This window comes from Oryctolagus cuniculus, chromosome 15 (genome assembly GCF_051225735.1).
Source record: "Oryctolagus cuniculus isolate XC-2025 breed Fujian yellow rabbit chromosome 15, ASM5122573v1, whole genome shotgun sequence".
In the NCBI taxonomy this organism is placed as follows: domain Eukaryota; kingdom Metazoa; phylum Chordata; class Mammalia; order Lagomorpha; family Leporidae; genus Oryctolagus; species Oryctolagus cuniculus.
This window is the reverse complement of record NC_142881.1, coordinates 68,162,536-68,188,515: the sequence shown is the minus strand read 5'-3', so window position 1 is coordinate 68,188,515 and position 25,980 is coordinate 68,162,536. Positions and strand designations below refer to the sequence as shown.

Here is a 25,980-nt window from a genome sequence, read left to right as displayed (position 1 = left end):
CTTTTTCCACTTGCACTCCCTTCTCTAGACTTGGGAGTCGTGCTTTCCCACCATGAGGCCCTGGGAACCGTGGAGTCTAGGGAGGAAGTCTCCCCACCGCCCACCCTCCCGCACCCTGCTCACCCTGCAGCCCGTCATCCTGTGGGTACTCTCATCAGAAGGGGCTGTGGCCTTCAGAGATGTGAGCCACTTCTGAGTGGCTTGCTTCTCCCTGGGAAGATAGTGTAGACAGTGGCCTATAGGGGCTGTCACTCCCTATAACTTAGGTGGTGGGGGGACAGCCCTGGCAAAGCCACACTGACACTTGCTGTATGTGTTTTCCTGTGTGTAGCAGGGAGTGCATTATCCTGGATCTGAGCGATCAGATGAGATTGGACCAGTGGAATTCCTGCAGCAGACTTTACTGGCCACTGGGCTCTCAGGGGATTGCAGAAAATATTTACTCGATGGGGTCGGCGCCGTGGCTCACTTGGTTAATCCTCCGCCTGTGGCACTGGCATCCCATATGGGTGCCAGGTTCTAGTCCTGGTTGCTCCTCTTCCAGTCCAGCTCTCTGCTGTGGCCCGGGAGGGCAGTGGAGGATGGTCCAGGTGCTTGGGCCCCTGCACCCACATGGGAGACCAGGAGGAAGCACCTGGCTCCTGGCTTCGGATTGGCGCAGCGCCAGTTGTGGCGGCCATTTGGGGAGTGAACCAACGGAAGGAAGACCTTTCTCTCTGACTCTCTCTCTGTCTATAACTCTACCTGTAAAATTAAAAAAAAATTTACTTGAAAGGATGCTCAGAGGTGGATGACCTGCTGGGCCCTCACAGCCTTGACTCGGACATTGGTTGAGGTGATCCATGTGCTACACAGTGCTGTTTCTTCTGACTGCTGAGAACCTGTAAATATGGAGATGGAAGCACGGCCCTTGTGAGGTTTGGGGTTAGGCTTAAGGGGGGTCGCCAAGACCTCCCACGCCCACCCACCAGTACCCTTCTGTACTTGGGTACAGTACCTAGTACCTGCCACCCCTCAGCTAACCCTACCACCACCCTTCGTGTGGGTGGTACGCTGAGGCTCGCAAGGTTCAGAACCCATCTGAGGGTCAGGCATTTAGCCTAGTGGTCTTGATGCCCATGTCCCACCCTGGAGTACTTGAGTTTCACTCTGGCCCCTGACACTGGCAGACACTGGGAGGCAGCCATGATGGCTCAAGGCTCAAGTAATGGGTTTTCTGCTACCCACCCATATGGGAGACCTGGATTGAATTCCTACTTCCTGGCTCAATTCTGGCTGTTGTGGGCATCTGGGAAGTAGCCCAGTGGATGAGAGTGACTCATTCATTAATTCATTCATTCATTCTCTTTTTCTGTCTCTTTCTGCCTCTGGGGAAGAAAAAAGAACCTTTCCTAGGACATGTGAACTACTTACTAAGGAGCAGAGCTGAGATTTGAACTCCGGTCGGCCCAACTCTAAATCATGCTTGTTCCCCTGTGCCTCCCATGGGTGCTGACTTGAATTGACTCCTTGACTCCGATCTGTAGAAACTCCTGCCTCTGTGCCCCAGCCAGGCTTGGAGCTCCTGTGGGGGAGGGTCTGAGTGACGTCCCTGCTGTCACAGCACCTGGGTCCTCAGAGGCAGGTAGGCAGGACTGCCTTTGGTAAGAATTGCTGGGTACTGTGCTCAGATGTCACGTGTGCTGGACGCTAGAACTAAGCAGATTTTTCCAAGCTGTGGCCACAGGCATAAGTGGATTATGAAATCAATGTAGGGAGTTGCAACCAATGTTAAAAAATAAAAATAGAATCAATCAAAGCTCATCTCTTGTAATAAGATTAGGTATTGTTCATGAATCCCATCTTATAATTACCTGTGTAGTAGGTATATATGGGGCAGGATGTAAGACATATCTTGTAAAAACAATTTATTTATCAGAGGGGGAGAGGGAGAGAGAGAAAAGAGAGAGAGAGAGATCTTCCATCTTTGGTTCATTTCCCAAATGACCACAGCAAACATATCTGGGCCAGCTTGGACCTAGGAGCTTGATCTGGGTTTCCCATGTGGGTGGCAGGAACTCAAGTACTTGAGCTATCGTCTGCAGCCTTCCCAGGCACATTAGCAAGGAGCTGGAACAGAAACAGAGCAACCAGGACTTGAAATAGCACTCTGATGTGGAGATGCCAGCATTGCAGGTGATGGCTTAGCCCACTGTGCCACAATGCCAATCCCAAACATATTAAGTTGGTTTTCGTTGACACATCATAATTGTACATAATTGTACATATTTACGGCAGGGACCCAAACACTTGGGCCATGTTTTCCCAGGCACATCAACAGGGAGCTGGATCCAGGAGTAGAGGACCTGGGAAATGAACCAGCACCCACATGGGATGCCAGTGCTGAAGACTGTGCCTCATCACAGCCCCAAAGCCCATATTCTAGCACCAGACAACACATTCCAACTTTGGCCTGCACCACTGTTTCATTTAAAGATGTCCTTTCCGAGTTAGGAGTGAGAAAGGACACCCTGGCTCTATTAAGTGCCCAGGTCCACCATGAGAACCTGTTTTCCTGATGGCCCCCAGCCAGCCATACTGCATCGTGCAGGGGTCTGGAGATGGCTCTGGCACGTGCCCTCCCCTGTACCTGGCTTATCCTCTCTCAGCCTCAGGCCCCAGGGTCGGTCTGGACACCCAGCCCTGTGAAAAATCCCAGGCCGCTGCTTGCAGGGCTGTGTTGCCCCAGCCCAGAGGCCAGCAGGCTCCAAGGAGGAAGCGCAGCCCAGCAGAGACCCATGCATTTTTAAACACCTGCCTGCCTTTGCAGGACAGTCCTCAAAAAATTGCCAGCATCATTAGGGCTCTTAGTCATCCAGCTCAGCAGTGGGGAACTGAGGATCAAGGCTCAGTTCCCAGCAGGAGAAGTCCTGAGCCTGGGTAAGGCTAGAAGGGCAGCCGGTGCTGCTGCACGGAGGGGGGAGGGATCTCAGCACCGACACTTCCGGGGTGGGAGTGGGCTGATTGGCAGCTAACCCTTAGGATCCCTGAGGACAGCCAGCAGGCAGGGCCTCCCAGCTCACAGCATGACAACAATGCAGAGGCTTCAACTGGGTGCCGACCCTATATCCAGGTCTCACCCAAGCGTGGAGGGCAGACATGGAGAAGGCAGGGCTGCTGCCCACGTGGGGAGTCTGGTCGTCTTGGAGACGTATCTGTGCTCAGGAACCTAAATCTGAGTGCTGTGGGAATCCCACGGGAAACTGGAGTTGTCATATGCAGCCTACTGCAACAGAGAAATCTCAGGTGAGGATAGCAAAGGTTGGAGAGACTATAACGGGAGATCTGGGTGGTGCATTTACACAGCACTTTCTGTCTTTTGGTAAGCAACCACCAGCCCTCCAACACTGACTCCTCCCTCCCTCCCTCATTCATTCATTCATTCATAAATACCTCCTATGTACCTGCTCTGGTGCTAGGTCTCAGGTCAACAGCAGTGAGCCACAGTAGCACACTGCCTCTCCTCCTGGCTTATGGTCTCTAGACAGAGACTAGCATTAAATAAATCTGCACTTAGCTGGGCGATGAAAACTCCAGTGAGTCTGATGAAGGAAAAGAGCGAGTTGCTATGAGAAAGAACAAGGAGGCCCTGATTTAGACTGAGCCGTGCTGGGTGCATCTGTCAAAATCGTGCCCGTCTTTGAAGGTTCGCGGAAGTACCACCTCCCTCATTAAATCTGGCTGTGCCGTGCACAGTCTCCTGCCATTTAACAGGTCCTCTGCCACACTGTCTCCACCCCCCACTCCAGCATCATAGTCATCTGCCTTTATTTAGTGCGGGGTACTAATTTATCCCGACAGGTTTTCAAACCTTGGAAGGAGAGGTTGTTTTATTGTCTAAGAACCAGTTGTGAGTGCTCCATTTCTGAGAGATGCACAGATGAATTTTTGAATGGATGAATATCAGTCTAACCCCAGAGACCCGAGATGGGATGCAGCGGACCCCTGTGGTGACAGCACAGGTCCAGAGCCAGTCTTCCCGGCTTCAGCTCTGCCGCTTACTCTGTGGCCACGGGCAGGCGCCTTCTGCAAGCCTCAGTGCCCACATCTGCAGGATGGTGAGAAGCTCGATTCGTCATGAGTACGGAAAGGGAAAGTGGATGCACAATTCCTTGGGTTCCTACTTGGCATGTCATGCTTTATTAGCCAGCAGTTATGTGCCAGACAAATCCAACATCTCAGGACTTCCACAGGCCCACTGCAAAGCACTTGTCATTATTCCTGTCTTACAGCTCCTAAGACTGAGGTGTCAGGGGGCTTACAAACCTGCTGCAGTTTGCATAGCAAATGAAATTTTAATACAAAACCAACTACTCACACAAACAAACAAGACGAGGCCCATCTGCAAACCAGAACCGTCTGAATTCCCAAGGCTTGTCTTCTGTGACAGTGCACCCTTCCCCTGGGAGCTGATTCTCAACTCCAGGGTCAGATTCTAAGGTGTTGGTGTTCGGGGCCTCCACTGTACCAGCCACAGGATAATGCTGGCCCTGGGAGGCATGAGGGAAGGAATGTTAAAGTCCCAGGGATCACTGCTCCATCCATCTCACACAGAGGCTTCTCATCTTCCCAAGGCCTTAGGGTGGGTGGGAGGAGGCAGCATCCCCAAAGGGTTAGGATAGGGTGCAGCATAAACAAAACACAGACGTCTGGAGGTTTTCAAGTTCAGGAAGACTGCATGTGAGTGGCCAGCCCCGGGTAGGCTTTGCTTCAGAGTGGCAGAGCAGGCGTTTGGTTGGTCCTGATTTTTCATCCTGCAGTCTCTGAGCGTGAGAATAGAGTCCCCACCCCCTGGAGTCCCGTCCTCTCCATCAACAACAACAAGCTGTGTCCAGATTCTCTCCTTGGCTCTTTCCTGAGGTATCGGGCACATAGCTGCCAGAGTCTCTTTTGGAAATAAAAAATTATACCCCTTATTTTCCAAATGGAGAGGGCTATAATTTATGGCTAAAACCAGGGTGCTCAGACTGTGAAAATGTCTACTGTTTGGCTGTTTCCATGTCGATTAGAGAAGGCATTTATAGCTCAGACTCCGAGGAGAGGAAGCCGTTTCCTTGTCACCAAGACGCCCCTTGCAGGTGCCCCCTAGTGAGAGACAGGAACAGGGAGCCCCGCAGGAGGGAGAGCCAAGTCTCCTTAATTTATTCATTGACTTTTCCTCTTTAGAGTGAAAAATAATCGCTTGCTTTCTGCCAAAACCAGCCCCAAGGCATGGAGCCAACAAAGCATCACATATAATTAGATAATCTAATTTTGAGAGGGAGACCCCCCAGCTCAGGCACCTTCTGGCCGGCAGCAGCGACAACAGTCTCAGAAGGCTGAGGCCCGTTGCTTCTTTGCAGTTCATGTGGACACATACCAAGGACACAGCCTTGGCCGGAGCACTGTCTGTCCTCAAGACTAGGTTTCCTGGGGCTGCAGTGGCCAAGTGCTGCAAAGTAGAGAGCTTAAAATGAGAGATGTGTATTATCTCATGGAGCTGGAGGCTGCAAGTCTGAAGTCCAGGTGTCTGCAGGACACCTGTGTTTCCCATGGTGGCCAGCAGTCCAGTGCCCCTTAGCTTGTAGCCGGATCACTCCAATCTCTGCCTCTCTTGTCACATGGCCTTCTCCTCCCTGTGTGTGTCTCACACCTCCTCTTGTAGGGCAGTCTTTTTGAATTAGGGATCACCCTCCTCCAGTTTGACCTCATTTTGCAAGACCATGCTTCTAAATAAGGTCACTGTCCCAGGTCCTGGGGGTTAAGATGGAGTCATATCTGTTTGGGGGACACACTGCAGCCCAGTATGGGTACCTGGTTCTGGCAGGATGGGTGAGGGATTCTTCTGCTGGTATGAGGAGGTGGAGAAGCTGGGGTTCTCCCTGGGAACAGATCCTTGGAGGGAGATAGGAACCCCAGGTAGAGGACTTAAGCCCTTTTCCAAGATCCAGATCATTCATTCTCCAGAAAGGGTCCCCAGACCAACAGCACCAGTGTCAGCTGGGAACTTAGGAGGAATATAAAGTCGTAAGTCCTGTGGAGCCGGCAGCTCCAGGTGTGGCTGGGCAATCTGTCTCAGCCGTCGGGTACAGCTGATGTATGTTAAAGCTTGAGAACACTCCCCTACATTCTTGTCCGTCCTCAAAGCAGCCCTTTCTGATTGAGTTGCCCATGGATACTGGTGGGTGTTTGGGTTAAAGTAGGAAGTTCTTTGGTCAGGTGAGTTTGATCAGTACCACGTTGGTCTGAGTCAAATATGTCCCTTGAGTGAAGGCCAGTTTTTGAACTTCTGATATGCTCTATGCACTCAATATTGAGTGCCTAGGCAGGGGAACTGCCTTATTTCCAAAGTGCTCTAGGGAGCGGGCCGTCCTTTTTGTGTGGGGCTTCCTGTCCTGTCGGATGGGTCTCCTGCAGCCTACCCTGGGGAAACACTGTTGGTCCACACATCAAAGCCTTCAACAAATGTTTACAAATCACTTTATAGGAACTGGGCGCTTGTTGGGGGATACATTGGTGAGAAAGATGCAGGTATCCAGGAAACAAACAGTCCAGTGCAGGAGATGGCAGCCGAGGACCAAGTCCCACTTGCCTGCTGTGTTCCTGTGGCTCACAGGCTAAGATTTGAAGATAGTTTAGAAAAACTTTATTTTTTTTTTATTTTTTTTTTTTATTTTTATTTTTTATTTTTGGACAGGCAGAGTGGACAGTGAGAGAGAGAGACAGAGAGAAAGGTCTTCCTTTGCCGTTGGTTCACCCTCCAATGGCCGCCGCGGCCGGCGCGCTGCGGCCGGCGCACCGTGCTGATCCGATGGCAGGAGCCAGGAGCCAGGTACTTTTCCTGGTCTCCCATGGGGTGCAGGGCCCAAGCACCTGGGCCATCCTCCACTGCACTCCCTGGCCACAGCAGAGAGCTGGCCTGGAAGAGGGGCAACCGGGACAGAATCCGGCGCCCCAACCGGGACTAGAACCCAGTGTGCTGGCGCCGCAAGGCAGAGGATTAGCCTATTGAGCCGTGGTGCCGGCAGTTTAGAAAAACTTTAAATGGGGCAGAGTTAGTTAAAGGTGAAAATGATATGAAATTCAAGTTTCAGTATGCATGAATACAATTATCTTGGTGCACGGCCATGCTCATTTGTTTATGTATTGCCTATGGCCTCTCTTGCTCCATAACAGCAGAGGTGGGAAATTGGGACAGAGCCAATAACATTTACTCCCTGGCTCTTGGCAGAAATGATGTTCTGATCTCTGGTGTGGTGAGGCACAGAGCAAGTGTTTGCAGGTACAAGGTGCAAGGCTGGCCAGTTTTACTGACTCCCGGTGGTGGCGCTAGAGGCTTCCTGGAGAAGGATCTTAAAGATAAGTAGAAAGTCTGGAATATTCTGGGAGGAGACGGTTGTCGCAGGCCAAGGAAATAGCACATGCCAATCTCTGAGGCAGAAAAGGGGCATGGAGAAAAGTCTAGTAGAGAGGCACATGGAAGGCCAGTGCAGGTGAGTGACCCTGGTGAGACCGGAAGTGCCAGTGTGTCTTCAAAGGCCACACCGGGGACGGTGAGCTTTACTCCGAGAGCAATGGGAGTCACACGGGAGAGTTTAAGCACAGGAAGGATGTGATTGACCCGAACTCTGTAAGGGCTCTCTGATTTCAGAGAGATTACGTGGAGGACATGGTGCAGATAATCGTGTAGCTTAGTGGTCAGCCAGGGGAGGAAGTGCACGGGCTCAGATGTGATGGCTCTGTGAAGCCCGCCCCAGCAGGGCCCTTTGTGTTCCTTGACAGCTAATGCACCCTGTTTCCTAGTTGCTGCTTCTGTACTCTTGGACCCTGAGTGATTGATAAACATTTATTGCTCGTTGCTTACCCACTATGAATCCATCAGGCTCAGTGCTCAAAGCTATGTCATGTAAGAATTAATAAGCTTTGGGTCCTGGGGTGCGCATTTGGCCTAGTGGTTAAGATGTCCACCTCCTGTATCGGAGTACTAGGGCTCAGTACCTGTCTCCAACTCTTGATTCCAGCTTCCAGATAATGCAGACCCTGGGAGGCAGCAGGTGATGGCCCAAAGGGTTGGGCTGCTGTCACTCACGTGGGAAACCTGGACTGGGCTCTTCCAGCTTTGGCCCCAGCCCAACCCTGGCTGTTGTGGGCATTTAGGGAGTGAACCAGCAGATAGAACACATGTTCTCTTTCTCTTTAATAAAAAAACAAACAAACAAACAAACAAAAAACTTAGAGACTAAGCCCTGGGTCCTGGCCTCAGGGTTCTTAGCTGGGGGAGTGGTTGGTGTATCCACAGGACTTGAGTGTAGTGAGGGCTGATCACTAGAGGAATAAGAGGTGCTCTTCTAAGAGGGTCGGAGGGGAAGTGAGGAGCAAACAGCGCTGTTGGATATCGACTCTAATGAACAGATCCAAGGAGGCTTCCCCAGGAAAGCAGCTATTCAATTGTGCTTTGAAGAATGTGTAGGGTGTGGAAAGCAGGGGGCGACAATGAACTCAATAGGAGCCCAACAATGGGCTTGTGTCAGAGTGTGGTGGTAGAAGGAGGGGCTGTGGGAGTGATGGATCTGGTCAGGAAGGCAAAGGGGTGGTCCTGTGGGACTCCTCACTCGGTCTGGAAAATTGAGCCAGAGTCCTCATTGTTTCCTGTTACTGGTGCCTTAGTTCAGGTTGGGCCAAGACCATAAGCAAATCCAGGAGTGGGTCAGCAGGTGGCAGAAAATTGGCTCTTTGTCTGATGGCCAGGGCCCTGGGTTCCTCATTTCGAGACCTCCCTCGGCAGGTGCACCCCACACATCCTCTTCCCATGACCTTGTTCGTAAGCATAGGCCTGAACTCTTGGATCAGCAAGTCAGCCTCTCCAGCCTGTTTCTCCTCACCTTTGGCCTCTGCTTTCTCCTTTTGGCCCATGGTTGTATTCTGGGACTGATGATGCCTCCTGAGGTTTTCTGCTTCCTTGTCCTGCTGCCCAGGGCTGTGACACAGGGTCACCTGCAGTCACCTGCAGTCTGAACTCTTTGTGTAAGCACCAAAAATGGTGGCAGATCCCTAAAAGGCAAATTTGACAGATTAAGTCGTCAAAGTCTTTTTAAAAATAGTGACGTGGTGAGAGAGATACATAGGGAAGCATCTAAAACACAAAGATACAAGACAGTGAGCACTGATGAGAAAATCCATGTCACTACCAAGTGGCTCAGGAATAGAATACACTCTGTTTTCCCCATCTGTATGTTCTATGGCTGTGGAGCCCATTAACCTTGAATCAAAAAAAATTTTTTTTTGTTTGAAACAGTGTGTCTTCTGAATATGGCCAGACTTTTTTCTTGTTACTCTTGAAACGGTACATTATCACTGGTATTTACATCGCAGTTACGTTGTGCTGGGTATGATAAATGACGCAGAGATGGTCGTGGAGCATGATGGCGTCAGTTCTGTGCAGACACCACACCTCTGTCCATGAGGGACTTGAGCATGTGTGGATCTGGGCTGCCAGGAGTGCTGGAGCCAATCCCGCGTGGATACCTGGGAGCAGCTCTACTAGTGATACTTGCATGAGCTCCCTGCCATGCATCCCTTCTGCCTGGCTGGCTTCTCACCTTTGATGTTCCAAGGCCCCAAAGCTAAGAAATCCTTCCAGTCTAAAATGCCACTACCTTTGCCTAGCATCTAGGCAAAAGGGAGAAAAAAAAAAAAAGAAAAGAAAAAGAGCCTCAGCTTCAGAAAGAGAAACAGAGACTCGGGGTTCAGGCAAGTCTGACTTTTCCTCTGGAGCTGCCCACACAAAGGAGATCCCTGTATCTGTCCGTGCTAGGGGCCGGTTGTCATGGAAACGTGGACTTTAGGGGATGACCATGCGCTCAGGCAGGGGCTGCTGCCTTGCAAGGCTCCCCTATCCTTGCTGCTGTCAGTTGTTACCGTAAGACACTTCTGAGATTGGAAAGCCTACCCCTCTTGTGTTACCGTCTTCCCAGGGCCCACTTGGTCAAGCCTCACCTGGCACAGGAAACTCAACACTTCTGAAGCGAGACCACATTTCTCCTTGTCCAGATTGCAGTCCTTGGGTAGAAATGCAGCAGAACTGACAACAGTTGAGTAATAATTCATTAGCAAACTTGACATTCAGACGACAGTTTTGCAGACTGCATTTTCTAACGATTGCCTGGGTCCCCCTCCGGTTGGAGTTGGTATGCATAGGAGGAGGCCAGTCCCAACAGGAATGAAGGAAAGCAGTTCCGTGGGAGAAGTCTGGAAGGCTTTGGTCTCTTTTTCCAAGAGAAATGTGTGTGCCTATCAGGATTTCGATCGTTGAATCACTTCCAGCAGGCACTCTTCCATTTGTCCTGGATACATTGCAGGTAGAGCCACAATTCAGAAAATTATGTGGCAGGGGAAGATGTACCCCATGCCTGCATGCAAGTGTGTGTGGGCAGCGCCTCTGGGCTTCCCGTCGGTTCATTTTCTGTATGTGACTTCATCACAGGGCTCTGTCCAGTGTGGCCTGCTGACCAAGGTCTGGAGACAGGGAGAGGGTGTGGGTGCCCCGGGTGTAGCGTGCTGACGCTTCCAGACACTCGCTGTCTGGGTGGAAAACCTCATCCGAAGCCAGACTGAATCACACCAGTTTCTAAGACATTCCTCAACCATGTTAGGCAAAAGAGGCTCCGCTGACAAGCCGGGGTAGAAGGAAACCTGATATAATTTTGGAAAAACCTTCCTTGAGCAAGGAGGTTCTCACAGCTGGTGAGTCTCTGCCGATGTCCAGGCCTTGGAGGGGTCCCAGGCCACAGGGAGGAGATTGATGGGAGTGTTGGGTGCCAAGTCCAGGGCTGAGGCTTAGCTACACTGGGGCACTTGCCCTTGCTGATTCCTCTCAGGGAGCTCGAAGTAAGGGGGACAGAAACGCAAGTCCCCGCTCTCATCCCTAGTTGTTGGGTCGTTTTTACTTGACACGAGCAGCCAGTCTAGTCGCTCATGCCTGGCTACTGTGCTTGCAGTCTAGATCCGGACAAGGATGTGTGGGAACCCAGGAGGCTGAGGTTTCAGAAGGCAGCCAAGTCTCCCCAGGGGCAGGCAGCACAGAATACAAGGGGCTGGGGCGCCCTGGGTGAGTGCCTGGAGGTCGGAGCCTGCGTGGCTTGAAGCAGCGGATCCCGACTGCTCCTGTGTGCCTGCTACCCTGGCCATCTCCAGCTCTGGCTGGCTGGCTGGGCCTTGGTTTCCCTCACGAGGGTCGTGTTTCACGTTGGGAAAGTCTGTCCAGTGGCCTCGTTACAGCATCTCTTCTGACCTGAAGCCAAACCCCGTGCAAGTTCAACAAATGAGACAGAGACGGAGAAATGTTCGGTCGCTGAGGTCTATAGGCGCATACTGGATTAGGTCCTAAATCACGGTGGAAATTTTCCTGGACGGGGACAACTCCTTTTGTAAACAAGAACATTCATCTCTTTTTGACTGGCAGGCCTGGGGAGGCTTGTGCCTCTCAGAAGCCCCATGACATCTGATCTTGTTTGGGAGCTGGTTTTGTATTTGAAAATGTAGCTGCACGGGGCCAGTGATTAGGAGCCTGCACTCTGTTGAAGCTCCAGGCTGTGGAAGCTGGCCTGGTTTAACTGGATGGCGACTGCCAGGGAAAGCAGAGTCCTGTACTTGTTCAGTACGCATCTGTTAGTCCTTTGCCATAGGTCAAGGACTCTGGGTACGAAATAATTATATAGACAGGGCCCACATTGTGGTGTTAGCGGGTTAAGCCCACATTGGGGTGCTAGTTTGAGTCTTGGCTGTTCTCCATCCAATCCAGCTTTGCTGCTAATGTGCCTGGGAACATGGCAAACGATGGCCCAAGCCCTTGGGCCCCTGCTGCCCATGTGGGAGACCAGGGTGGAGTGCTTGACTTCCGGCTCTGTGGTGGAAAATATCTTTGTCTCCCTCTCTCTGTCACTTTGCTTTTCAAATAAAAAAATCTTTTTTGAAAAAAAAAAATTGCTGCCTTCCAGGAGTTTCCAGGCTATGGGGCAGTATGACATGTGTGGATAGAAAGACAGCTAAGGCTTCTAGCCTATGACTGTCCAGAGCTGGGTTAGGGAAGCAGATTCTGGCCAGGGCTGGGGCAGGCTGAGGCCAGGAACCAAGAACTCCATCTGGGTCTCCCACATGGACGGCAGTGGCCAACGCACTTAGGCCACCTTCTGCTGCTTTCCCAGGCACATTAGCAGGGGGCTGGATCAGAAGTGGGGCATCCAGGACACAAATTAGTACTCTAATATGGGAATGTTGACATCGTGGGCAACAGCTTAACCTGCTGTGCCAGGACGCCGGCCCCGAGTTACCCAGCTTTCTACTCCATCCTGCTTCTATCTGTTGCCTTGAATGAGAATATTCAACCACAAGCAAGTCACCTGCTCTTTGTGGGGAGTTCTTTGTCCCCATGTGGCCCCTGAATGGCGGCTTGGGCCATGTCCATCATTGCAGTACCTCCAGGGAAGTTATTTCAGTTGTGTGCATTTCCTGCAGAAGTGGTAGGGAGGGAGCTCCAGGTGTGGCCCTGAGCTCTGAAAATGGATGCATTCCCTTTACGCATGCTCCCTGGACCACCGCTAGCTGGCCCTTGGAGCTCCAAGGGATCACACTGCCACCGTCAGACCCTACCGTTCCTGATCCCGGCTGCTGTAACAGACATGCCCTGGGCAGCACGCAGGGTGACCTGGGCCACTATGAGTACGGCGTTTTGGGATCTTAATTTTCCCATCTGTAGAATGAGGCATTTGGACCTAGGTGAGCAGTTTCTAGGCTCTTTATGGGATGGTTAATTAAACTTAAAATGACAATATCACAGAGCTGCCAGGTTTTTATTTTGACATGCAAGGGCATAGAAGAGAAGCCATCAAATGCCAGCTCTCCCGTCTCTGTCATTGCATTCAAAGGGCATGCTAATGCCCAACAAAGGAGTGACGACAATGTCAAAGAGAAGGACGGCCCTTCCTGGGAGAGGAGTGTCGCTTGTCTTTCACGGCTACATGCACGCCGCATTATGCTGTGGCTTTTCATTTCCAAGCCTCATCCTGGGGCAGGGGGGTCCCTGGGAACCAAGGATCTGTGAGCCACCTCAGGAGATAGGCCCCTCCTAGGCAAGAACCACCTCCTGCTCCATGGGGTGGCCCTGGGCTCCCTTCCTGTACCTGCTTCCCTCTTCACCTCTCACTGTTTCTGCGTCTCTCCCAGTGACTCCTCTCTGGAGGAAGGGTACCCCGACATCCCGGGGCTGCTTTTAGGAGCTGGGAGAAGATGAAAAATCCGACAGAGTGTCACCGAATGGGTGGACTAATTCCTCATACACCTCCGAGACTCCTGGCCTTGGGTCACATTCAGTTCCTAACCACGTTCGCATCCTTGTTCTAATGTGATTAAAACTTGAGCCCTAAGAGTAAACTTGGCCGTGCCACGAAGGTTTCTTTCTGTTTTCTTTTATGAATGCGAGGGTTTGGGGTTTCCTGTGGGACTCAGTTGTCCGCATCCAGGTTTTGCCTCCACTCTGGGTGAAATGGACAGACGTCAGGTTTGCTATCTGCAAGACCCAGATTCTGATATTCGAGTGGGCAGCCTGTAGCCCAGGGCCAGACAAGCACACTGCCTGGTACTAAGCTAATTATAACGGCCGTTGGTTATTTTTTGCATTTGTTGCCGCCGTTGACTCTCACTAGGGATTCTGCGTGATGAAGGCGTTTTTCAGCCTGTTTGGCCAATGCAGAAGTCAAGGCCAGGGGGAGGCGAGTGATCTGGTGAAGGCTGCACAGCCGGAGAAGGGGAAGCCAGGGCCTCTCAGACAGCAGAACGGGTGCTTCCCACGCTTCTTCCTGCCCCCCTCATTCATGGGGGCTCTCCAGATCTCTCTTGTGAACAAGTTGTGCTTTCTTGCGAAGGTGCCTGACACAGGCTGCCGGGTTCCCTCTTTCTAAAGAGAGGGAAGCAGGCGGCAGACATGGGCGCAGCAGCTAAGACTCCTTTTAGGATGCCAACATCTCATACCCGATTGCCTGTCGTAGTCCCCGCTTCCGTTTCGGCAAATGCACATCCTGGTAGGCAGCATTGGTACTCAAGTATCTGGGTCCTTGCCACCCGTTAGGGAGTCCTGGATTGACTTCTTCCTCCTGGCTTCAACCTGGCCCAGCCCTACTATGGGGAGCATTTGGAGAGTGAACCAGTGGTTGGAGAATCTGTCTCTCTGCCATTCAAATAAATACAGTAAGTAAATGGCTTGGAAAAAAAAAAAGAGGAAATCAGGCCAGATGTGTTCTCAGGTCCCCTGAAGCTGTGACCTCTTCAGCCTTCTGAACTTGAGATCCATTTCTTATTTTGTTGCTTCAGTTTTACACATTTTATTGGATGATCTGTGATCCATTCTCTTTCACATTGCCTGTCTGTAGGAGGTTTTTTTTTTTTTTTAAGATTTATTTGTTATTTATTTGAAAGGCAGAGTTACAGAGAGGCAGAGGCAGAAACAGAGAGGTCTTCCATCTGCTGGTTCAATACCTAAATGGCTGCAATGACTGGAGCTGCATGCATCTGAAGCCAGGAGCCAGGAGCTTCTTCCGGGTCTCCCATGTGGGTGCAGGGGCCCAAGGACTTGGGCCATCCTCTGCTTTTTTCCCAGGCCATAGCAGAAAGCTGGATCAGAAGTGGAGCAGCCAGGACTTGAACCAGCATCCATATGGGATGCCGGAACTGCAGGTGGTGGCTTTATCTGCTACACCACAGCGCCTGCACCTTGCCTGTTTGTAGGTGTTTGAAAAGTGATGGGCAATACACAAGTGCAAAGCACAGAGCTTGTGTGCTGCATCTTTGTCTGCACTGTGTCTTCTGGAGACCTGGGCAGGGGTGGGATGGGTGCTTCTCTTAGCTGTTTGGCTCAGAGGGCTCTGCAGAGCCTGGGACCCTGCATATATACAGAGGCCCCTGTTTTGCATGGCACACTTCTGGATCTCTCTGAGCACCTGAGGGACCCTCTGTGCTTGCTCAAATGGAAGCTGATGGGATGCTCTTGGGCCACCACCTCACCGACAGCTGAACCCTTTCTACAAGGCCAAGGGCTGACCACAGCCCTCCTGGGGGTCTCGCTCTCTCAGCTACTCATCATGAACATGGGGACTGCGGTGCCCAACTTGCAATACAAGGTACCTCAAAAAGTTTGTGGAAAACGGAATTAAGAGATGAGCTGGTTTTGGTGCAGAAAAACTTGAAACCCATTCCATTTTAAAAATAAAATATGCATTTTCATGAACTTTTTGAAGACCCCGTGTATGCATGGATTTGCATGCACGTGTTGCACACCAACAGAAACTTACCTTTTAATTCCATTTTCCACCAACTCTTTGAAGTCCCCTCATGGTATTGGCAGGATTCAGTGAGATCACTCAAGGCATCAAGGAAACTATGTCCGTTGCTAGTCCTTACGAACTCCTAGCCTGGGATGGGGGTCCCTGGTGTGGTTATGAGTTACTCCTCCACTGGAAAGTTCGTCATTCCTGTCTGCCACCTGGGACCCTGCTGTGGTTTTCTGGCCTTGGCAGTTCTCCGGGGGCAGAGTGGGCTGCCTGCAGTCCGCCAGGTCAGTCTCTGCATCTCTGCAGGTGCACAGGCTGTCGTGGGCCTGACAGGGGTCACCGTGCCTGGGAAATCATGGCTGGGATCTGCTAATGCAGTTGGAAATCTCTGTGGGCCCAGTCATGAACCCTGGACTGTCACTCGGAGTTTGCCACTTATTGATCTTATTAAAGGAAAAGGAGACCACCATGTTGAAATGTGGTGTACTGGCCAAGACACATGCATTGGCCCTGGAAGTTTGGGGGTCGGCTTCTTGATTTTCAGCAACAAATGTGGCCATTTGAGAATGTACCTAAAGTCTCATGGCTCATTCTGTTCCTTGGTTGGCACCTCTTCCTCTGGCCCATTGCTCCAACACCCTGTCTGTACTTAACCAAATTTAGATGCCTGTACTGCCTAGTTCTCTGATTTATAAGCCATAGGGTGTAAGATAATTGTTTCAGTGGTAGTGATAAACAGCACTGGTTAAGGAGAGCCTCTGTGTGTGTGTGTGTGTGTGTGTGTGTGTGTACCTTGTACCTTTCCTGAGGCAGCATGGAATAGAAAGAAAATGTAAACTGTAGCCTTTAGATTTATAGTAGATTGGGTTTATAGCTGGCGCCGCGGCTTACTAGGCTAATCCTCCACCTAGCGGCGCCGGCACACCGGGTTCTAGTCCTGGTCGGGGCGCCGGATTCTGTCCCGGTTGCCCCTCTTCCAGTCCAGCTCTCTACTGTGGCCCGGGAGTGCAGTGGAGGATGGCCCAGGTCCTTGGGCCCTGCATGGGAGACCAGGAGGAAGCATCTGGCTCCTGGCTTTGGATCGGTGCAGTGCACCAGCCATAGCAGCCATTTGGGGGTGAACCAACGGAAGGAAGACCTTTCTCTTTGTCTCTCTCTCTCTCACACTGTCTAACTCTGCCTGTCAAAAAAGAAAAAGGATTAGGTTTAAACTTCAGGCTGCCACTTATGTGATCTCAGAGCATTACACATCTTCGCTGAGCCTTGTGGCATTCCCAGCTTGCAGGCTTGTTGAGAGAACTGAGTTGATGGGAAACCACCCAGCAGAGATTGTGGTCCGTGCATAGAACAGGGAGTCAAGGGTTTCCCGAGGGCTGGCTGGCTGATCCCCCCTACCCCCTGGTCCACAGCAGATTGGAATGCAGCTTAGAATGTGGCTCTACAAAAAGCCAGAAAGACCCCGTCTTCCTCCCCCAGGCAAGGAAAACCATGCCGACCGACTGGCGTGGTGTCGCATAGCCAGGACACATGCATACCACGTGAGGGATTTCTCATCCGGGCTCAAGGTCAGGAGGCTTCAGAGCTCGACATGGCCTCTGAGAGCGCTGACACAGCCCCCTGGATTTCAAGACAAGGAAACACAAGGCACAGAGATGGTCAGGACTTGTTAAAGGTCACCTGGCCTTCATCTGCTGACACTACAGCTGCCACAAAGACTTCCCATGAAGGGCAGATGCTCACAGCCTACGCCAGGGTGCTTCTAGCCTGAGAATCTGGACCGCGCCTGGGGAAAGCCGGTGCAGCTGATGGCCGTTGATGAAGCTCTTAGGGCTGACACAGATGTCCAGAGACCCACGTGGCTTCACAAAGTCCCACAGCGACAGGGTTGTCCCCGCTTCGTTCAGAGCACCTGCACCTGAATCCGTGGGCAGTATGTTCCCTCCCTTTCCTGAAGGTGTAGCCTGGAATCAGCACACACAGTTGCTGCTGGATGAGTTTTTCTGGTACAAATATCTCACCCACCCTCCCCCAGCCATTGTGTGGTCTCCAGGGCGTAGAAGGAGAGAGATGTCCTTGGAGGCAGCAGGTGCACAGGGAGCCCTGGCCAGCCAGGGAGGGGCTGGATAGCAGATCGTCCCAATGACAGAAATGGACTCTGCCCGCTCATTCCGGCTCCTGGTGGGAGCTGTGCCCTCTGCTGCCCTAATACCCCCACGTGAGCCTTGGAGCGATGCCTCCTCCCTCTCCATTCACAGAACTCTGTGGCTGGCCGGGCCACTCCCAGCTGGCAGTACCCACATTATGCTTTATTTGCTTGAGCCGCCTTCTGTAACCTGCCTAATCCCATAATACGCAGGATTACTGCTACCTGGGAGGATGCCCACCCCGCCGGCTGCCCGGGGGGTGAAAGGCTGGGGGTGAATTTCCTCATTGCCTGGGGTGGAGACCGAGGCACAGGGATCTGGAGAGTGATCTGCGTGGATTCTCCGTGAGATGTTAAAATCCAGGCTTTTCTGGATCTCAGGCCACGCTGTGCCACTGAATGTCGTCATTATGATCATAAGCTCAAAGGGCCTATGGGTTTTGGGTTTAAGGATTCCAAACTTTTCCTCCAGAAAACCCCTTACTCCAGATGCAGGGGAGCATAGAGACTGCCCCATACACAGATGATTGGTTGTCATGAGGGCAGGGGCCTTGTGGCCTCTGCCCTCCTGTGGTGGACCCCTAAGGCTCATCAGCAGGCTGGGCTCCAGGAAGCTGAAAACTATGGGATGAGCCATCTTCCTACTGTCCATCAAGATTTGGACTCTGCTCAGAGAGGTTAAGTGCCTGCCTGAAGCCACACAGCCTATTCCTGGGGCCAGCTGTGGGCTTTCTTTTCTTCTCTTTTTTAAAGATTACAGAATGAGAAATCTTCCACCTGCTGGTTCACCCCCCAAATGGCTGCAATAGCCAGAGATGGGCCAGTCCAAAGCCAGGATCCAGGAAGCTTTTTCTGGGTCTCCCATGTGGATGCAGGGATCAAACACTTGGGCCATTCTCCTCTGCTTTCCCAGGCATGTTAGCAGGAAGTTGGATTGGAAGTGGAGCAGCCAGGACTCACCTGGCACCCATGTGGGATGCTGATGCTGCAGGCTGTGGCTTTCCTCACTACACCACAGCCACAGCTCCAGTCCCCCAATGTGGGCTTCTGGGCCAGTCCGTCACCTGCCCCAGCCCCCGACAGGAGAAGAGGGGGCTCTACTGTTTGTGCCCAGCTATGGGCAGCTGCTGGGTCAGTTCTGACAGAGAAGCAGGGCAGAGAAAGGCAAGGGAACTGCCAGGCAAAGCAGTGGGACCTTGGGGTAAGGTCTCTGTGATGTGGAACAGGGAAGTCTGAGGACAGAGAGGGACTGTGGGGCACAGGGGAAGACAAACAGGGATTTCTTGGCCTTTTGCCGTCCCATGGTAGCGGGGGAATGGGGGAGGTGGTGCCTCGCCAGCCAGGCCACCTGCAGGCTCAGGTTGGGGACCAGCAGGCTGAACTGCAGGAGTGGGAGCCAAGGTGGCCTTTGTCTTCTCAGCGGGAGGGCCCCCTGGCCTGTGGGCCTGGCCACCTACACTTCCGGTTCTGTGCTTTGTTCCTTGGAGGATGATTTATGGTTCTGGGATGGTTTTTTGGCAAATAAAGGAACCATGCTCCTCTGCCCTTGACCTAGCCACCCTCCCCACGCACAGGGACCTTGAAGAAGGGCTGTGCTCAGAAGTGGGGGAACAGGGTGCCCACGGCCAGTGCAGACCTGTTCCAGGCCCCTGGCAGTGGCCGGTGCTCCTGCCGCCCACATCGTCCCCTTTGTCCTCACACTGGCCCTGGGAGGACGGCAGGAGGGCATCAGACAGCGGATGTAAATGCTGGCTGTGTCTTCCTGGGCCAGCTGCTTCCCCCTCCTCCGTTCAGTGAGGGCATCAGTGCCCGTCTCGTGGCGCCTCTGTGACCATGCTCAGAGACGGTGGCCGATGTGATCACTTCTCTTTATTGGCAGTGTCATCGATTCTAGAGATTGTGCCCGCCAGGGATTGACTCTCCCTTTGCTGTAACCTCCCCCTCCCCGATCTTTCCTCTCCTTTCTCCCTGCCCCCTCCATCCCGCCTTCTCTCCCTCCTCCATCCTTCCTACCGTCTACCCAGATGTATCAAGTGCTGACTCTGGACTCGCGGTGTTTCAGTGTTGAAGACAGCCATGAACAAAGTGGACCCGCATCCTGTCCCTCATGGGGCTTCCAGGCCATAGGGAGCGATTCAGCCCCGTGTGTACGCTCCCAGATGGATGAGCACAGGGACAGAGGACTCCCGGGCCAGAGTGGGCATCATTTATAATAGGGTGCCCAGGGAAGTATTCAGCAATAAGGTGAGGGTGCCGACAACCAAGCCCCAAGACAGATGGGGGAGCAGCCGACCGGGCAGCCAGGGCAGACAGCGCCAAGAAGGGAGGGACCTGGAACCTGCTGGCCCCACTGGAGGCCCGTGTGGCCTTGTGGAGCAGGTTGGGGTGAAGTGGTGGGATGACAGGCAGACTATGTGGAGATTGGCCTGCTCTCCCAGTGGGAGAAGGAGCCGTAGCAGGGGGCGGGCACACAGAGCCTGATCTGATTTTGCGATTTTAGAAGAGGATTCTCTCTCCCATGTGGCCATTGCCTGAACTACTTGCCAGTTCTGGGAAGAGAATCCAGTGCTTGAAGAACTAGGGCGTAATTAAACTCAAACTGACTTGGGGTGTAGGGGGTCAGCCCTCAGCAGGAGGGTGTGGTGGAGGGGTGGGTCTGGAACCCCCCTACACCAGCCCAGTTGGCCCCTTATCCCTGATACAGTCACCCAACATATGCAGTGCCGGCGGTGACCTTGGCATGATCTGACAGAGGTCAGTGCACACATGCCTGTGGGCAGGGACACCCCTGGGGCCCCTGCCCTGCAAGGTGCAACTGGATAGGGCTCTGAGCACAGAGCCACATGCAGCCTCTGGCTTTGGGGTACCAGACTCCTTTCTCCAGAGGAGCACTGCTACCTGCTTGGGGCCGGAGGACAGTGGCAGTCCCCTATGCAGCCACTCCACCTCCCCAGGAAGCTGGTGCTCTCAGGAAGTGCTGGGCTCTACCAAATTAGGGTTCTTTTTTTTTTTAAGATTTTATTTATTTTTGAGGTAGAGTTATAGACAGAGGGAGAGACAGAGATAAAGGTCTTCCATCCTCTGGTTCACTCCCCAAATGGCCACAATGTCTGGAGCAGAACTGATCTGGAGCCAGGAGCTTCTTCTGGGTCTCCCATATGGGTGCAGGGACCCAAGCACTTGGACCATTTTCTACTGCTTTCCCAGGCCATAGCAGAGAGCTGGATGGGAAGTGGAGCAATAAGGACTTGATCTGGTGCCCATACAGGATGCTGGCGCCGCAGGCGGAAGCTTAGCCCACCATGCCACAGCACTGCCACCTCCCCCCAGCCTAGGGTTCTTACCAGAGCTGAGCAGGGAGCCAAGGCAGTGCTCATCCATTCGCAGAAGAGAACACAGAGGCTTTGAGAAAAGAATAAACTTGCTCAAGCTGCTCAAAACTGCTGCACTTGGACTTGGGTGTCTTTTGTTCCCAGAGCTCTTCCTGCCTCCCCACCAACCTGAGATGCTTCAGGAACCGGGCCCAAACAGGAGGGGCGAGGGACTAAGACACAGCCCAGATGTGTGAGTCAGGGGCAGTAGGGTGTGAGGACAGCTCAGGGCAGCCCTCACTGCTGGGCTCTTGGAAGACAGGTGGGGTGCTTCCTGCTTTCGTCCCTACACCTGAACCCAGTACCAGGCCAGGCAGGGCTGTCTACCAATGCTAGAAATGCCCTGGGCCCCAGGTTGCAGGTCGGGGCTGCAGAGGAAACTGCGCAGGGTGACAGGCTGCTTCCCTGTGGCCCTCAGTCTCTTCACCTTGAAAATGGGAGGTTGGTCTAGTGATTGAGCTTGGAGTCGGGAGACTTGGTTTGGGCCTGCTCATTGTGGGAGTCCTTCCCCCCGCTGTCCTGCCTGGGACCTTCACAAGCGCAGACTGCGGAAGGCAGGCTCCTGGCCTTGCTAGTTCTTTGCCTAGTAGCAGGGTCCCAGCCGCTAGAACCTCCTGTGTCGATGCTGTGTGCGGCATTATGTGGTGAGGCTCACGTGGGCCACTGTCCTTTGCAGGACCAGCAGGGGTGCCGATTTAACCAGATGCCTGCTGGGGGAGGTGTGCTCTGTCACGACCGCTGTGACCACATTGCTCACTTGCATGAGTGCCCCACTGCCGGAACGGCGTGATGGGGTTGTCCCTGTTTCCCTTGGAGGAGGCTCAGCTCATGCATTACATCCCCATGGTGGTCAGTTTGGAAGTGGCAGAGCAGACCTGAGCCGAGGGGAGCTCTGGGCCTTCTCCTGAGAGGTGTCTGCCATCAGTGGCCCTGTCTGTGAAATGGGCACAATGCCACCTCCCCGTAGGGTCTATCACATGGCCAAAGGTAGATAGTGCAAGAAACGCTTAATTGTTTGTTGCTGGCACCCAGTTCTGGCTTGATAAATGGTGGCCATCTCTGTGATAATGGGCTCTGTCCCTACCACTATTTAACCATGACTAACGACATGCAAATCCTGCCTGTCGCGGCGAGGTCGCTGGATGCTCTGGCCCTCCTGCCCTCTCTCCTCTGGAGCGTGGGATTCTGACGGCTGCCGCTGAGCAGGGATGCTTTGGGCAGCACGAGGTGAGTGCCCTGTCCAGCCTGGCCGCAGGCATCACCCTTCCTGTGGCTGGCGCTTGCTGTCCGCAGCTACCACGGAGTCCTGCTTCCCACACTGCTCATTAAGCTCACACCCAGCATGTGCAAATAATAACAAGGGCATTATCTCCTTGTAGTCTGTGTTTTTCCTTGCCTATCATAGAGTAATTAAAGTAATGAATGCCTTGAGAAACAATAGGTAAAAAGGCCGGCAAAACAGTGTTATCTGCCGTTTACCTCTGCGCTGTGAATTATTGATGCGTTGGTTGGCCCCACCGTGGCTGCAGGGGACTCTCTAATTCCCAGCTTTTGCATGCTGAGTTCCCTGCTCCAGGGACTGCCCGGGCTCTGTGGAGTGGGGGCCCCCAGGGTGCAGGAGCTGGGGCATTAGCCCTCCAGGGACCAGTTAAGGAAGCCTCTCTGTGAGGCTGTCCTCAAAGAGAAACCCAAGAACCTCTGATGGGAGGTTTCCCCTGCCCCAGTGTCTCCCCTGTGTCCTCTGTACTGTGCATTTCTGAGAGAAGCAGGCAGTCCTGTCCCTGGATGGATGAAGAGGCTGGGAGAGAGCCAGGGGTTAAGATCCACGCTCCGTTTCAGAGAAGGGCAGACTCGTGCTGTATCAGGATGGGCAGGAGCTGTAGTTCCCAAAGTGGGGTCCCCAGGCTAGCAGCATTGGCCTTACCTGGGCATTTGGTGGAAAAATGGGTTCAGGGGTGGGCCCAGCACCCTGTGCCTCTGGTGTCCGCTCAGACTTGGAAGCTGCATCAGAGGCAGGGCTGTGGGTGGGGGGATGGCACGAGGACCAGGAGCCCTGAGTATTGCTTGATCCTGCCACTGCCTGTAGGGGCAAGACTGTCGCCAATCTATGGGTGCCAGGGTGGATACCTCTGGCTACTGTGGCTGCTCCTGGGTTAGGGGCTCTGCCTCGTCCTGGACGCCCACCTGCTGAGAGTCTCACATGGCTGAGTCTCGGGAATGGGGACAAATCCTAAGAGATCGCCGTGGATGGAGCTAGGAGGCTGGGGAGCTGGGTCCCACACACACTAGATGGCCCGACTCTGCCTGCCTGTGGCTGCCCCCTCCTGGGCCTCCTCTTCATTCCAGATGCACGGGGCCTTAACACAGCATGTAGGTGCTACCTCTCTTCCAGGCTCCCCGGGGCAGGGGCAGCCAGAGACATCCGGGCATCAGGAGCAGCTTCCTGTCTGCCTGGCCGGGTCCCCCTGCCGCCCACACTCTCCTTGCCTCACCTGCCCTGCCCCCACTCCCTGAAGACAGAGCTGTCACCTCTGCCTGGGCTTCTCCCCCCCACCCCCCCACTCACAGGCACAAGGGGTCCTGGGGTGGGGGGGGGGTGGGGGGATTTGCTTTGGAAGTGAATTCTGGAGTTTTAAGTGACGAACCTATTTGGCTGGCATCTCTTTCACCGTCTTTATCGGCAGTAAGCATCACATTTTGGCATTTGAGTAAGGGTTCAGCGAGATTGAAGTGTTCCATACACGGCGAGTAAGTGTGTAGGATAGGTGAGTACTATTTGGGACAAACGTTTGGCTGCTTGTGTAGAATTCAGAGGCAGCTGGGATTCTTGTGATTTGCCGCCGTGGCCCCCTTTGAAGCATCCATTCCTGGTTCCTGAGTCCCCTTTGTGCCAGGTGTGCTGTTAGGCACTGGGGTACCTGAGTGGGGGAGCCCAGATCATTAGTGAGTTAAGTGGTGAGCTACCTAGTGTGTTAGAGGTGAGTGCTACCGAGAAAGTGCAGCAGCAAGATGCTGTTGGGAGGAAGGGATTGTGACTTTAAGAGGCGAGACCGTATCCAGAAGATGATATTGGACCGAGGCTTGAGGGAGCCTCAGAGAGAAGAGCATTGCAGGCTAAGGGCAACGCCGTGTGCAGAGTGGCACAATTTAGGACCCCGTGCGGGAGCTCCATTATCTAGTGACCTCCACCCTGTTTCCCTAAGCGACTTTCAGCTATGAAAGGGCATTTATTGTTTCCTGTACCTGGAAAGCCCTGGTGTGGGTTTCAGGCAGAGCTGGAGCCAGGTGTTCGAATGATGCCCCCAGTGTTCTGTTACTACTTTCCTCTGAAGTAGCTTCATTTTCAGGGAAGGATCACTTTTGTTGCTCTTTCCAGCAGGGCTGCCAGGCTTACAGGGTTGGCAGGGGCCGGGGGACCAGCCCTGGCCCAGTCACTCTTGCCAGGGGATAGGATGGACTGATGGCTGGAGCCGGTGTGGGGCTTCTTGCACCGCATGGGCTGAGATGAGGAGATGGAAATTCCTTGAAAGTGAGGGTGCTAAGCCAGCGCCGCGGCTCACTAAGCTAATCCTCCACCTTGTGGCGCTGGCACACCGGGTTCTAGTCCCGGTCGGGGCAACCAGGCCAGAATCCGGTGCCCCTCTCCCAGGCCAGCTCTCTGCTGTGGCCAGGGAATGCAGTGGAGGATGGCCCAAGTGCTTGGGCCCTGCACCCCATGGGAGATCAGGAGAAGCACCTGGCTCCTGCCTTCGGATCAGCACGGTGCTCCAGCCGTGGCGGCCATTGGAGGGTGAACCAACAGCAAAAGGAAGACCTTTCTCTCTGTCTCTGTCTCTCTCTCTCACTGTCCACTCTGCCTGTCAAGAAATAAAAAAAAAAAAAAGAAAAGAAAGTAAGAGTGCTGTTGTGAGGGGGGCACGGAGGCTGGGCAGGCAGAGGCCACACCTCTCTCCTAACCGCTCTGAGACCCCAGACGGGGACTTCTCTTCTGAGCTTTGAGGCTTTTTTTTTCTTTAAAATGGGAAGAGAATAATATCATCCTTCTTACTGTCACAGAAGAAATAAAATATTCATATTTTAAATATTTATTTATTTGTTTATTTGAAAGGTAGATTATAGAGAGAAAGGGAGGGGAAGAGAGAGAGAGAGAGACTCTTCCATCTCCTGGGTCACTCAGGCTGTTATAGTTGGGGCTGGACCAGGCCAAGTCCTGAAACTCCATCCAGTTCTCCTGTGTGAGTGGCAGGGGTCTAAGCGCTTGGGGCATCCTCCACAGCTCTCCCAGGTGCATTAGCACAGAGCCGGATTGGAAGTGGAGCAGCGAAGATTCAAACTGGCACTCCCGTGTGAGATCGAGCATCGTGAGAGGCAGTTTAACACGCTGTGCCACATATGCTGGCCATGATTCCTTTTTAAAGAACTGAAAATAGGGCCAAAGCCAGACTCTGCCCCTTGTCCCTCCCCTGGACCTTTGAGCCAATTCTCAGCCCCGCCAGATGCCCCTTTGGGTCTTCATTCTGTGTGGGATGGGTGTGTTATGTAAAGTCACCTGTTCCTCGTGTCTCAACTCTCGTTCTCTCTGTTGCCAGGAGGCCCAGAAGATTAACAATGGCTCGAGTCAGGCGGACGGCACCCTCAAGCCAGTGGACGAGAAAGAGGAGGCGGTGGCGGCCGAGGTCGGCTGGATGACCTCCGTGAAGGACTGGGCGGGAGTGATGATATCCGCCCAGACGCTGACTGGCAGAGTCCTGGTGAGTCTTCAGCCCCACCCACTGCCCGCTGGGCCGCGCTCGCTCTGTGGACTCTGAGTGATGTTCTTCCGGCCACTGGCTGTTGAGAGGGGGGCATAAACAGCCCCACGGGTCGTGGTGTTCTCCATGGACTCCTATGCCAGTGGTTTTTGGAGGGATTGGTGGAGAGTGGGCCAGTGTTGTGGGCAGAGGGGGTCTGTTGAGATGGTGTACAGATAGGTACACACACTTGTGTGTATAGGTATACACATGTGTATACACACATGTGTGCACACACACACACACACAGCTTGACTCTTTTGATGCAAAAGGGAGATCAAGGAAACGTTTACCAGAAACTTATGGAAGCCCAATAAATCTGGGGTCCAGGGAGCTGT

At 53.1% G+C, this 25,980-nt stretch overlaps 1 protein-coding gene across 23 annotated transcripts in view; it reads left to right on the top strand.

The window, feature by feature from the left end:
* KCNMA1 (potassium calcium-activated channel subfamily M alpha 1) overlaps positions 1 to 25,980 on the top strand; it is a 783,049-nt gene that overhangs the window by 192,508 nt on the left and 564,561 nt on the right. For all 23 annotated transcript variants that reach the window (XM_070056978.2, XM_070056977.2, XM_070056983.2 and 20 more), the window contains 1 exon segment: positions 25,442 to 25,603. In XM_070056978.2, the coding sequence (XP_069913079.1) occupies positions 25,442 to 25,603 (162 nt within the window).